We start from the raw sequence: 13,844 nt of genomic DNA, 5'->3' as shown, positions 1-13,844 counted from the left end.
GGAAAAAGAATAGTTTCTTGTATCAGCCATTAGTGGAGAGGAGGTTACTGCTATTGTTTTTAGTTGCTTTTCTTGGCAAGCGCAATCAGTGTTGCACAACTACTAAATCTGAATAAAAAGGTCAGCAAATGAATATGTTTTGCAATTTACTTGCAAGGTTAATTTCCTGGAGAGAACCAGCAAATTCTGAGAGAGCATCTGATGCAACTTAAAAATTTTGCAATTTCTTTTATAAATCTTGAGAAAATAAATTATGATAGCAATAAAAGATTTCGGAAATATTAAAGATATATATTTCAACTAGCTAATCTGTTAGATCATCATATCTCACAGCCATGAAACAATCCTTATAAGAGATGAATTTTGACAAAACAAAATTCTGGAAAGGCAAATATTCTGCCTTTTCTTGGAAACTGTTTGGATTATATATTTTATTTATAAAATCCCATGTTTATTAGAGTATGGCAGCCAAAAAGTGCAACTTTCTAAAGGGATATCCCTCCCTTTTGAAGGTTTAGCTTTTTTCATACTGGTGTGTTTATGGCTGACGAAGACATCTAATGGAACTGATCCAAAATAATTAACTTATGCTTTCCTTCAGTTTGTATAAATTCACAATATTATTTTGGTTTATATATTTCATTTTGTTGTGATGTGCAGAAAACCCAAAATGCAAAGTCCATAAAACATCAACAAGAAGTTTTTTCTTTATTTAGGAATTTATTGTTTGCTTTTCAGGCAATTAAAAATAGAATATTTTCTTTTTCTGTTTTTTTTTTCTCTCACATTGCTATTTCACAGAGTTGGAAATATCTCTCCATAAATAAAAGTACAAAACACATAGTTTCTTTTTTAAAACATGAATAAATATAATAAATACATTAGTTTAAGTTAACAACAAGAGCCAACCAATAACCAAATGGAATACTGTGGTGTTCCCTGAACCAGGCTGTCAAACAAACAGGGGGGAAAAAAATAAAACAAAAAAAACAAAACTACAGATGGTGTGCAAAGGAGCAAATAAAACAGAATGTTTTACAGAACCAAACACCATAAAAGCATGTCAAGATACAAATATTCAGTTCTAAACTCAACCATCTATTAGCATACTTTGATCCTTCAGCATTCTGCAATATTTACTTGCACCCCAAGTTTCGAAAAATAAACTCACACATTCTTACATGCATTCTTGTACAGTCACTCATTTTCCATACACACTGAGCAGAATTACAAATGAAGCTTTGGTTGAATGCTACTGGGACATTTTCCCCATTTGAATTAGCTGTAAAGTGCATACAATAGACACGTCAGGTCTCGCTGATTAAGGCTACTGAATCAAACATACTGCTTGTGGCACAGAGGATGGAAAAGTCTTTAAGGCACAGGCATTATTGATTATCGCTAAAAGATAAGCCATTTTTTTCAATCACCACTGATTTGTAGTGAGCCAAAGTATGTGCTGGTAAGGTCAAGACTTGCAGAGGAGGTAATTCTCTTGGAAGACCACATACAAACGTTTGATAGGCTAAGCCATATTTCTGAATATAAAAATAAAGTCTGATAATATTTGAGTTCTAAAATCATCTTAGCATGTGTAGTTTGTAAAAGATAAGTTACATTTCTACAAGTGTTATGAAGTTGTCTTGTTCTGAAGAGTTTCAAAAATAGTCAGGAAATAGAAAGGCTACATAAGTGTCACAGTTCTGTCTCTTTGGATTGCATTGTCCAATTTTATCTTTAGTCAGACAGAGACAAACGCTCAAACACAGTCAGCCTCTTGGTGGCTGACCCGTCAAAAGTTGGAGATTCAGTCCCGCTGGAGCTGCTGCTGCTGTAGCTGTCCTCCAAGGAGTCCTCAGAGGAGAAACGCTGCAGTCCAGTGGGCCTGGTGAAGCCCCCGGTGCTGCCAAGACCAGGAAACAGCATGCCACCTTCCTGGTCCACTGTGCTGGGGAAGGCTCTAGATTTATTGTTGGAAAAGCTATTTCCATGGTTGCACACGCAGCGCGTAGGCTTTGGCTCCAGGATGAGAGGAATGTCTCCGGTCATGGTGCGTGTCTGCTGGCTGCCAAACTGGAATGCTAATGTCTCTCTCTGCATGGAGTCTCCAAACACGGGGGAGAGGAGATCTGCAGGTGGAGGGGAAACTGAAGGCGCACGGGTGAATCCCAGGTTAGGATCATTGAAGATTGAAGAGAATGACGGAGGAGAGGAACTGCGGGATGAACCCATGAAGCCAGCAAAGCTGACACTCTGGCGTAGCTGGTGACGTGGGTTGTGGCTGCCAGATGCAGAGGAACTTTGCTGCTGCTGGAATTTGGCAGATTGTAAGGGACCACCACTGATTTTCTCCTCATGGATAAAGTGGCAGCGTGAGCCATACGGACAGTACCCGAAGTTGTAGAAGGTTCTGCAGGGCTCGGTTTTATACTTTGGGTGGCGGTACATTCCTCTCAGCTCGGCTTCACCATGAGCAAACTGACACTTGCTGCCATACTTACAAGTGCCGCTCTCCTGGTAGCCACGACACAACTCAGTCTTGTAACGGTTAGAGAAAAGTAGTGGTGGTACCTGGGCTGGGAGGTTGGATGAGGGAGGGAACCCTGGTGGAGGGGCCACTGTCGTAGCAGGGCTTGGGGGGAACGGGTCCAGGCCTTTCAGCTGTCCGATTGAAGGAAGCAGGGAGCTGCTGGGCTCGGTCAGGCTCATGGAGCGGTCAGGCCGGAAGGAAAGCTGTTTTTTGTTGGAAACCGGCGCCTGACTCCAGATGTTCGATGACCAGATAGAGCTGCCATTGTCATCATTAACATGCTCCGAGCTCGAGCTGAGGCATGAGGAAGCAGGATGGGAGGAGGGAGAGAAGAACGAGGCCGATCGGTTCAGTCGGTTTTGCCCTGGGTTCTTAAGCTGTATGAAGAGCGGGTCTTCAGTCAGGGCCAAGTTTAGAAAGTTCTGTAATAGAATAATTTAAGCAATTACCACAAAGCATACAGACCATCTGTGAGGCAATACAAAATGTCTCAAATGAATATAAATATACTTTTTGAACTTTATAAAGTTTACCAAAAAGTAAATAAAGAGAAAAAAAACAACAACACAAAAGTTGCGTTTTTACTCACTTTTGGCAAAATGTCGTCAAGCATATCGGACATGCTGTATCCCTTTGACTGCACCGACAAGACTGAGCTCTGATCCTTGGTTCAGTGTTAAATGCCTGCGTGTAGACTCGTGTTAACCCTGCTCTTTCTTAGCTCCTATATTAAGGGAGACGCTCCTCCCCTCCTTTGGGAGGGGTTTCCACAGGCCATGTTCCTCTTTCTGACAACCCTTCCTCCTCCCCTTCCAGAAAAACAGAGAAAAAAAATGAGAGAGAAAAAGACAGAGGAGAACTGAGTATTTTTAGCCAGCTGTGTGAAATGTTTCAGTTTTGTAGGCATGTGAAGCCGAAGTGGCTTATTTACATAGCTCTCGAAGACAGTCTGCTTTAGGGCACAGAGCAAACCAAATGTGCTTATGTTCTCACGCACAAAGTCCCTGAAGGAAGATAAATCCCTCCCAACTCTGTGAGCCATTTAGAAATCTGAAGCATTCAATCTTCAAGAAAATGCCAAAATAATTGAAATAGAATCTTTCTGTATACATAAACCTAATTATATGTTTACAGTATTCGACCTCGTTCCAGTGACTAATACTATACTGTCGGGAAGTGTGATAAATGATCACACAATGTATAGTTTCTAAGAGTTTTTTTTTTTGTCTCATAGAAAGCAGAATGTATTACTGTACATTTCAGTTTACCAGAACATGCACCCCCACTATGTCTTCTGGTTTCAGTGATGATTACATCAGTGCCGCAAATTAAGGTGCAGATTGGTCAAAGGGAGAAACCTGCGGTAGAAAACAAGATCGGAGCAAATGAAAAAATATCAGCAAAGACCAAAAAAAGAGAGTAAAATCTAATCAGAGAATTCTTGAACACTGGTGGCTAAGGATATTTATGTTTTAAACCAATTAGTGCTGTTGTAAGCTTATTTTTATTACTAGGTTTGAAACATAAAGTAAATGACTTGGTTTTAGAATCTAATCAAATACAATACAAAACAACATATTAATCGATTTTTCTCCAGCCTTCTTGACAAAAACCCTTTCTTTGACATAAGAGATATTCAGTTGTTTACACGGAAACGTCTCGCTTTGAAGCTAATGTCCCAAAGTGGAAACATGTCAGTCTTTGAGTTTTAGTGTGACAAAACAATTGATGTATTTACCACAAACACTGTGCTTTCAGATGTTTTGTAAAAGTGTCATTTCTACAGAAAAAAATCATACAAACTGTCCACACAGTACTTGAACAGATTTACTCTACTTTGAGCAGTAAAGCTAAAAATTATTTGTACCCCTGTATTTCTATTTTATTTTTTACTCTGATTAATTTTGTTTCTCGTAGGAAATGAGATATCTTTCTCAAAAGAGAAGACAATTTAAAAGGTGAATCAGGATTTTCAGAAAAAGAAGCTTTGTCTATGCTTTATTAAGTATTACTAGGTCATTTCATTTCATACACCTCTCAATTATCAATTTAAAATAAACACATCTTTATCTGCCTGCACTGACTGTCATATTCAAGACTCAGACTGTTTGACTCCAAATAAATAAAATAGCTTCCAGTTAGAAGAAACATGTTACTAACATTAAAATGCTACTTCAAATCAAAATGCTATTTCAAATCAGGGTGAATAATTTTAGGCTGTACTCTGCATTTACCTGATGTTGACGACAAATGTTATTTACACTTTTCTGTAACTACAATAAATACACATTATAATAAATACACATTGTCACATTTTTTTTAAGTCTTCCAAAGTTATTAATCAGGTAATTCTTAAATAAAATGGAAATCCCAGGCTGACAGGAAATGCTAACAGTTTTGTCATTGTTCTGCTACAACACTGGATGTATCAAGCACACAACTACAGCTGTGTGAGGCCACACAAAATCTAAATAAATTACACAAAAATGGAGCTGTCAGTTTCCTCCAGTTTTACTAATTTCATAACAAATAATTAAAATGTTTTTTTTTTTCTCCGCACTGCTGCTTCTCTTGCATGTGTCACCCGCTTTCATGAGTCATCTTGAATCCTGGCAATGACGGCACGTATATTCGAAGCAATGTTGTGCAAGTGTATAAGTCACTAATAATGATAAAATGGTAGAAACGTGTGAAACTGCAGCCAGATTAATGTACATGTCTTATTAGTGCAACCAGTTTTTACCTTACTTTTTATCTTTGACACCTATCTATTGTCATATTGTCAGATGCCATCTTCTGGTTTGAGAAGAAGCGAGGAATTATGGGATATAATTTTAGCTAACAGTTTCTTAAATGCAGAACCAAAAGAAACAATTTTGATATAACTGGAAAAAAATAACCTAGGAGCAAATGTAGTATATGTTTAAATTAAAAGAACAAAGTAATTCTGCTATGAAGACTCATCATCTACTTTCTTGAATATGTCATCAGAGAACATTACATGCAGCATCTTATCCATATCATATCCGAACTATTATTCAAGTCTAGCTCTACTAAACTTTATTAAAGTTAGTAGCCCTGTTGCCTTGCAGCAACAAGGTCTTGGATCCAGATGTAGAAAGGCTTTGTAATATTATAAGTCCTCGTCAACCAATGATGCATGGAACAAAGTTGTTATATTTTTATAATGTTATTGTTTAGCAAGGATAAACTATGTAGATATCTTTATGTCTAACACTTTTATAATACATCTGTATGTAATCATACATGACCTTATATGAAGCAAAAACAACAAAAAAGTTGAAGAGGAAACCATGATTGTACTATTTAACGTATCCCTGTGCTAACAAGTCAGATCAAAGCTGTAACAACCGTCTTCAAACTATTTATAGTAGTACTTATACGTACTGATAGTATTACAAATCAAACTATCAGTCTTAGTAACAGGGTTAGGGTTCATGTTTTAAATGTGCTCCTTAAAGGGGTTTGATGACAAACTGAGTTGTGAATTTAGTATCAAAGTACGTACTGAACCCTGATTTTCTGCATCGTTAAACTCCCAGGGACTAATCACAGCACTTTGTTCAAACACAACTATTTTGTTATGTCTTAAGTTTTTCAACGGATCAACAGTTTATGGACTAGTAACTAAATAGAAAATTACATACATGAAACGACTTCACATGCTCTTCACCTTAACATGATGATGCACTGACATCATGGCCGGGACCAGACTAGCTTCTCATGTTCAGCTAATAATATCTTCGGCCAGATATAAATAACGTTGTTTATTATAAGCTTGACGGATTAGATGAGCCTGTCAACAGTGTGCGGAAAAATCTGACCCCTTCTTTAGAAGCATTCCCCCCCCCTCACCAAGCCAGAAAATTGGCAGGGATACTTAGGAAGCAAAATTACATTCATATGTGTGTATGTGTGTTTACATGTTGGTGTGGTTAGTTTGATCTGCTTGGTTTTGCTACGTCTTTTGGTACAGTTGCAGGGAGTCGCTCTGAAAAAGGGAGTGGCACTCACAGAGTCTATGCGGAGAAATGTAAGCTAAAGAGAGTTTTCTTGGTGACGGTGACTGAGCAACTTGCAAGTTGCTCAGTGTGAGGTTTTTCTTTCCTTGTGACTAAGTGACAGGGTTCTCAATTTCCAAGTTTTCCACAGGGCTTTTTCTTGGATGACATCTCAGTTTCTACACAGCAAAGTCTTGTGACAGGTCAGGGCATGATGAGAGGCCTGAGCTGGTCCGTAAAAATGTTTAATTGGAGAAATGAGATACAATGCAATCCTGTTACTTATCTGGGATTTTTTATTTTTTAATTTAAGATTTTTATTATTATTCTCAGCAAAAAGATTAATATATATTTAGATCCAACATTAAATGACGAGAAATGATTTTTTTCTTAGACTTTCTTTTCTGCTGTTGATTGAATGAAACAAAAATAATGCAGGTTTTCAAAATAAAACTGAAAATATATGTATATATCTATTTACCCTCAAACATAAATGAATAAGAAGAAATATTATCATTTGATGCAGACTTTCTAACTGGGTTTCAAAATGTACCCAATTTTCATGGACGTTTATCAGTGTACTCTGACTGTACACATTGATAAAACAAGATGGTTGGATCATTAACCAAAAGGCCTTTGTTCACCCTCTTTGATCACGTAGTACCTGCTCTTACACAAAATTGACTCAAATACCTAAAAATCTGGGTTAAAAATATACCAGACAGGTTCAACACCATTTGAACTTATCTCTGGTTAGATCATCCCAACTGCTTATAAAGTAAGGTCAAGGTTGCCAAATTTCATATCCTGTTTTTTAAACTTTGGCCTAGGTTTAAGTTCTTTTCACTTCTGGTAAGTGATGCAGCGCATTTTACATTTACCAGCAGCAGCTGATATATTATGCAGAAAGCTTTGATGCCATCTCCCACATCTTATTACTACCATATGTTCCCAGACCCAGCAATGGGAAGTGGAAAAAGGTCAAAAGGTAGATACTTCTGCTTAAATGCTTGAAATATTTTTTTTCTTGCAGTCATATGCATGGCCGATTGCTCAGATTGACCTTGCATTCATATGTGTACATGTGTTATTATGAAAACAATAAATCAAATTGGCTATATAGTGTACATCCAAATAAATATGTACGTTATAGTGCAGTAAGACTAAGGATTTCATCCTATAAAACTGATTTCAAATGATTCTACAGGGCAGAGACGATCACAACAGACTGGTTACTTTTCTTTTGTATTGATCATATGACTTTAGAATTTATTCTATTTTAAGTTTAATAACTCATAACATTCATGTCTAATAACTTATGTAATCTTTAAAATGTGCATATGGACAGAATATTTCTTAGTTAATAAAAAATTAAGGAAACTTAGCTCCTGGACATGCATAATATTCAACAATTCCCTAATTTTATTGGTAATTGCCCTGAGTGTTGGTGATGTGGTTGTAAGGAAAGAGTAAATGTGAGGAACAAAGCTTTATTTTCTCAATTGAATGAAAATAAAATCTAAATCTGCTGGAATCATGGATCATTTTAACTGTTAGGAAAGTAAAAAAAAAAAAGAGAAAGTATAAAAAACAAAAAAAACAACACATGACATTTTTGACAAATCTAAAATTAAACTCTATCCTGAGACTTCTCTACAAACCTTTACGGGAACCTATATGAGGGGAACTCTGGGAAACTTTTTAGGACTCTGACTCATTACTGGGTCCAAACTGCCAAGTCATCATCACATGGCTCTCGATGACAGGTAGGTTCAGTCAACACTGAAGAAGACACTCAACAGCCCTGGAGGTTTCCTTTCTTGCCAAAACAAAATTTATGCTGCTGTTAATTTCACTAAGCAATAGTTCAAACATTGTTTTTTCTTATTTTTTATTTTTTTGTACTCCTGCTATTATATATTTACAATTCACATCAAGTTATGCAGTTTTTAGACTCATTGACAGTGTTAAAGTTGACCTTTCAGGTTCCTTTTGGTTTTTCAACTCCTTCAAAACTCTCACCTGAAGACCTTGGTAAATACAGTTTGGCCAGCCTGTGTCTACATTAACTAACACTCGGCAAATATTTAACCATACCCTGCATCGCGTTGCTATGGTGATATGCCAAACACCGAACCACGAAATGAGCACAGGTTAAACAGTCACTTAGCAACAGCTGCACAGCAGGTTTGTCAAGCTAATAAAGATGTCAGAAATATGATAAGCCTGAGCTGCTAATATCTTTGACTTCACTGAATGAGTCGAGAACAGAAACTCAGGGAAGACTGAAGAACAAATGGTATTCTTGTTGCAGAATAGGGAAAGTGAGTCAATGCTTTAAGTGAGACGCCTGTGTTGACATTAGGAGTGGGGGAAAGTACCCTCCTCTCCAGACTCCTGGCACATTTATATGAGACATGGCCGAAACGGAGGCTTCTGTGTAGGATCATTAACAGGTGGCCAGTTTTCAGTATGAGCTGCAGACTACTTCATGTCATCATATTGCTCAGACATTCATTATTAACTTAAGAAGGACTTCAATTTTACATGTGTTGAAGGCAAATTTACATGTTCACAAAATCTATAAAGAGACATGTTTTTTTATTTCTGGACATAAATATAACAATTTAATGTATTCCCAGAACGTATGTTAATAAGCTTCAACAAAATTAATTAAATGCAATCCTTTTCTTTAAAAAATGCTGTAGCTTCAGCTGCGAAGAGTTCACTTAAATATATCAATATTCAATAAATTGAAATAGGAATCCTATTGAGTGTCATGAAATTAATTGCACATGTTAAAATAATCTTTAAGTCTTGTTTAGATCATTAAGCCCTTATTAATGCTTAAAAATGCATAAAAATATTAATCTAATGGAATATTCTATATATTCTATGTTGTGTTTTCATTTGCCATCAGCAACAAACATCATAATTAACAGAAATAAAAGCTTTACAACATCATATGTGTTTCACTTGGTGAATTGAGTTTTTAAGTGAATAAACTTTTCAAAAATAATTTTAACTTACTTAATATGACTAACTTTTCCATATTATCTTTTTTGGTTATTGCTATTTAATTTCCTTATGAGTCAATAAATTAATCTTGAATTGAACTGAATGTGTTTGTGTTTCTTGAATGGAAATACATATTAACCAAATCTATTCTGAACTCTGGTTTCGTGGCAATTCATGCAGCTGTTGCTCAACAGGCAGATGTCTGATTACTAATGACTGATGACTAATTTTAATCTCTTATTCTCAGAGGATTACTGGGTTATTTCCTGCTCATGTATTATAGTAGTATTTAATGAGTGGGCTGTTTTTCTAGAACTCGATCATGTCTACTCACATTTATTTAATGATCCTGTTCAAATATCCTTTCCAATCAATGCTTCCAGGAACTGTCCTGTAATTGTGGTTTTACCTTTTAACCGGAACCATGCCGACAAAAACACATTACAACTCGTGGTTACAAGTTTATCACAACCTTCAGCTGTCAGTTGCAGTCAAAATCAGATATTTCCGTAGTCTGTATAATAAGAAACATGAGCAGATTTTGTCATCGTAGTTGTTTTCATTTTTCTTATAATCAGAGGAAACATGTTATACTCAACGTAATTTTGGGTTGGGATTTTTTCAAAGTATTTTTTTTCAGTGTCAAAGGCTTTCCCTAATATTAGAAATAATTGCTTTCCATCCATACAACTTTAGTTTGACAAAGTATTGACTTTTGGGCACAACAGCAATTCTTTGTTCCCCTCACACTGAACTGACTTTTTTGGCTGTTACTGAAGTTGCTGCTTCAATAACGTGACAGTAGATTTTTTTTATTCATGATGACATGTCTTTTGTGAACCCTATTCAACTTGCAGCATTAGATTCATACAACATAATAGTGTCACACTGATACTTCAAAACTGAGTTGATCCTATAGGTGAAAACCCAAGGGGAAGAATGACAGAAATAAACAAATTACTACTACTGCAGAAATGTAGAGGGTGAAAGGGGCATATAAAAGATTTTATGTTTTTCAACTAACATTTTGAAATGTAAATATCACAAATGTCTTTTGAAAACATTTCTGAAGAATAATAATACCAGAATGATGCAGTTCTTCAATAGTGGCCCATTGAAAATGTCAAACGTTTCCATAAACAAGATAGAGAGGTCACTTAGCATGTGACTGAGATTAGAGTGTGGCTCAACTGGTTGAACTTGTTTTTTTAGCTTTTCCTTACAAGGCACCATGGTGACAACAACGCAAATGAAAATGTAATGTAGTGTAGTGACATACAAAATTATTTGCTAACAATATAAATAAATGCCAGTCTTTTAATGTACTGGCATAAGTGAAAATTGAACCAATCACATTTTCATTTGAGAAAATTTATTTTCAAATGATGATTTATATTTTTAGGGAAACAAGACTATTCTAACCAGCATGGCTGTAAGGGAAGAAGTAATTACTCTCTTGTTACATCTTGCTTAATCCAAATAATACAAGGCCTGTTGGATCAAGTCATGACTTTAATGGAACCATCACTCAGCAAGATGAAGTACGCAAAACATAACTAAAGAAGTGACACACAATTCTCTGATTGATGAAGATTCAGGAACAGATCAGCAAGATTAGAGCCTGTATGGAGGTTACAGTCATTGGGACCAGAGTGAACCACAGTCAGAGCTTTGATCCACAAATGGAGAAAACTTGTAACAGAGATGAATTGCCTGGAGATGTCGGACTACCAAAATTATTCCAAAAACATATTAACGCCTTTTCCAGGAAATCACAAACGAACGGAGAACCAAATGGAAAGCCCTGCTGGCCTCTCAGTTAGCATCAGTGTACATAACAGTGAAAAAGGGACTGTATACAAATCGCATACACAGGAGAAATCCAAGGTTCAAACCACTGCTTACCAAAAAGACTTTTTCTCTGGCAGTGAGAAGTGGTGGTTTTCCAGAAAGAAGCAAAACCCATAATTTGTGCATATGTTCCTCTGTTCTGAAAACATAAAGTCACAACTAAATTAACCATTTCTGATCTGTGCTCCATATAAATTTTCACACATTAATTATTTGTTCACTCTCAAGAACAAGCAGACACAAAAGAAAAAAATTAAATAACGGGTCATTTACTTGAATGTAACCCCAAGTAGTGCGGTGGAAAATAATTGTTTTTATGTACAGAGGGGAAAGTTCGTTTTTGAAGATACTAACATAAAAAGACGAAAATAATCGGGTTGTGTGAATGAATGCACATTTGGCAATAGAACTCTAGCCAAAGAAAAACACACTCAAGCACTTTTTGCAGGAGAAAATTATGAGTTGTGTTACAATGCATGCAGTTGTCAGGCAGCAAGGTATATTTAGAGTGTTTGTAAAGATCCGGCAATAGCTCTGGGTAAAATGTAATCTTACGTTTCAAATTCTGTGACTGGTATCCTGAATTTAAAAAAAATGGAGGGGATTTCCCATTTGGTAAAGAGTTGAATATGACATTTTCAGTGACCAGGGCAAACTCGTGGTTCAGGTTTTGTCTTATTTTGGAAGAGAAATAAAAAATATATATATAAATTTTGAAACTTGGAAACTGTGAGTTTCAAATCTCTGTGTATCAAAGTAATTTCTGATGCAGTGACTGGAAAAATTATTCAAAGCATTGCAATGTTTTGTTTTGTTTCAACCAGAAATGTAATTGTATTTTTTTTTCTAATGTTTTTATGTGATAGACTAACAAGACAGCAGTTGTGAAGTGGAAGAAAAATGACACGTGATTCTAAGATTGTTTTTACAAATAATTTTTGTTAATGTTTATTAAGCTTCTCTTATTCTGGTACCACCTAATAAAAACCTAGCTCAAAATGACAAAAAAAAATAACAAAATAAAATAAAATAATAATAATAATAATAAAGTAACCAGTTTAGTAAAACTGTAGCGACTGTCCATGTGTAATTTCATCTCAGTATAAATCCAGATGTTCTGTGAAGACATTTGTGAACAAACAGCATCACGAAGACCAAAGAAAACAGGGGGAATGTTGTGGAAAGTTCGGAGCAGGGCGAGGGTTACAAAGCTATGTCCTAAAATGACACAGACACGACATATTTTGGGAATCTGTTGTAAGATCTGACAAGGGATTTTCACAGATGTTATCTGTCCAATTGTCCTGTGTTTGACCTAATTTGCAAGGAAGGGAGGTCAATAATTTCAGACTCAAAATGTGCTTAGTTAGCAGAGTCATACCTCCAAAACTGTAATTGCATCAAAAAGTAGTTCTGCGAGTGACTGTTTCGGAGGTGCTAAATACATAATGCTCCTCATAATTTTCCTGGGTCTCCAAAGTAATAACATGTGAAAACATTCAAGGTGTCTGTTTAGGTCTTATGTGTTCCTGAAGTGCTAACTCAAATGGACCCTGGTAAAACAAATGAACAGTTCTGAACTTTCTGTCAGAGAATATGCCTTTAAAGGCAGTTTTAAAACTCGCCCATCCTGGTAAAACATTGAGCAGAGTAAGTGCTTTGTCAGTGAGTAGTCGACCCTGCGCCCTTTTGTGAATGTTTGTGTATCAGCTGTTCTTCTGTGGTTCAAGGTCACTGGTGTGGGCTTTTAGGGTGTTGTGTGTGTTTGCTGCTATATCACTCTGTAGCAGTGACTAAGAAATCACAGTGTCCACTGAGCACATCGTGTTGCTCCAAAAGCTTAACAGATGTTTCTCGCTGTCATTTTTCCAGCTGCTGATTTTTTTTTCCCTGTCTCAGCAGAAAGATCTTTGGAGATTTCCAGATCAGAAATCATTGACCTACAGCTTTTTCATTTAAAGTGTCAGAGTTGAGCTCTCATGTAGCCAAATTTATTAAAAAAATACAGAGGAACTTATTTGATGGCAATAAAATACACAAGACAGCGAAAGCTAAGAATACTTTTTATTCTCTTCTCATTGTATCTCTACTCATTATCTACTTACAGTAAATCTGTCAACAAACTAAATTCTAAGAAAATGTCTCCTTCTCAAAACCTCTCTCCTTCTTATATTTCCTTTTTTTTCTTTCCCAGAGTAGAGCAACTTTCTTCCTTCTCACACGGAAATCAGGACAGGGTGTAGAAAGCCAGAAGAATGAGAGTGGGAGGGAATGACGGGAAGCCACAGTAGGAAAATGAAACAAAATGTTCTCAACTGCAAGCTGGAGTGGCTGCCAGGAAATGAGCTCGAAGTAGTGGCGAAACTTACCCCGAAAGTCAGTGAAAAACATTCCTAAAAACATAAATAACGCCGGAGTTGAGC

At 36.3% G+C, this 13,844-nt stretch overlaps 1 protein-coding gene across 1 annotated transcript; it reads right to left on the bottom strand.

The window, feature by feature from the left end:
* Nucleotides 1-689: 689 nt before the first annotated feature.
* zgc:162730 (uncharacterized protein LOC564559 homolog) lies at nucleotides 690-3,252 on the bottom strand. Its single transcript, XM_055029037.1, has 2 exons — nucleotides 3,120-3,252; nucleotides 690-2,952 (listed from the first exon to the last, which is right to left on the bottom strand). The coding sequence occupies exons 1-2, from the start codon at nucleotides 3,150-3,152 to the stop codon at nucleotides 1,738-1,740; spliced, it is 1,248 nt and encodes a 415-aa protein (XP_054885012.1). The 5' UTR covers nucleotides 3,153-3,252; the 3' UTR covers nucleotides 690-1,737.
* Between the last annotated feature and the right edge of the window lie 10,592 nt (nucleotides 3,253-13,844).

The sequence above is a fragment of the Poeciliopsis prolifica genome, unplaced genomic scaffold (assembly GCF_027474105.1).
Source record: "Poeciliopsis prolifica strain line A6 unplaced genomic scaffold, Auburn_PproV2 SCAFFOLD004, whole genome shotgun sequence".
Classification (NCBI taxonomy): Eukaryota; Metazoa; Chordata; class Actinopteri; order Cyprinodontiformes; family Poeciliidae; genus Poeciliopsis; species Poeciliopsis prolifica.
Note: the sequence above shows the minus strand (reverse complement) of the source record. Positions and strands in the feature narration are given on the sequence as shown.

Coding starts and splice junctions, on each gene's coding strand:
- zgc:162730 (XM_055029037.1), bottom strand. CDS start 3,152: ATGTCCGATATGCTTGACGACATTTTGCCAAAA. Junction 2,953..3,119: donor TTGACGACATTTTGCCAAAA/GTGAGTAAAAAC, acceptor ATTCTATTACAG/AACTTTCTAAACTTGGCCCT.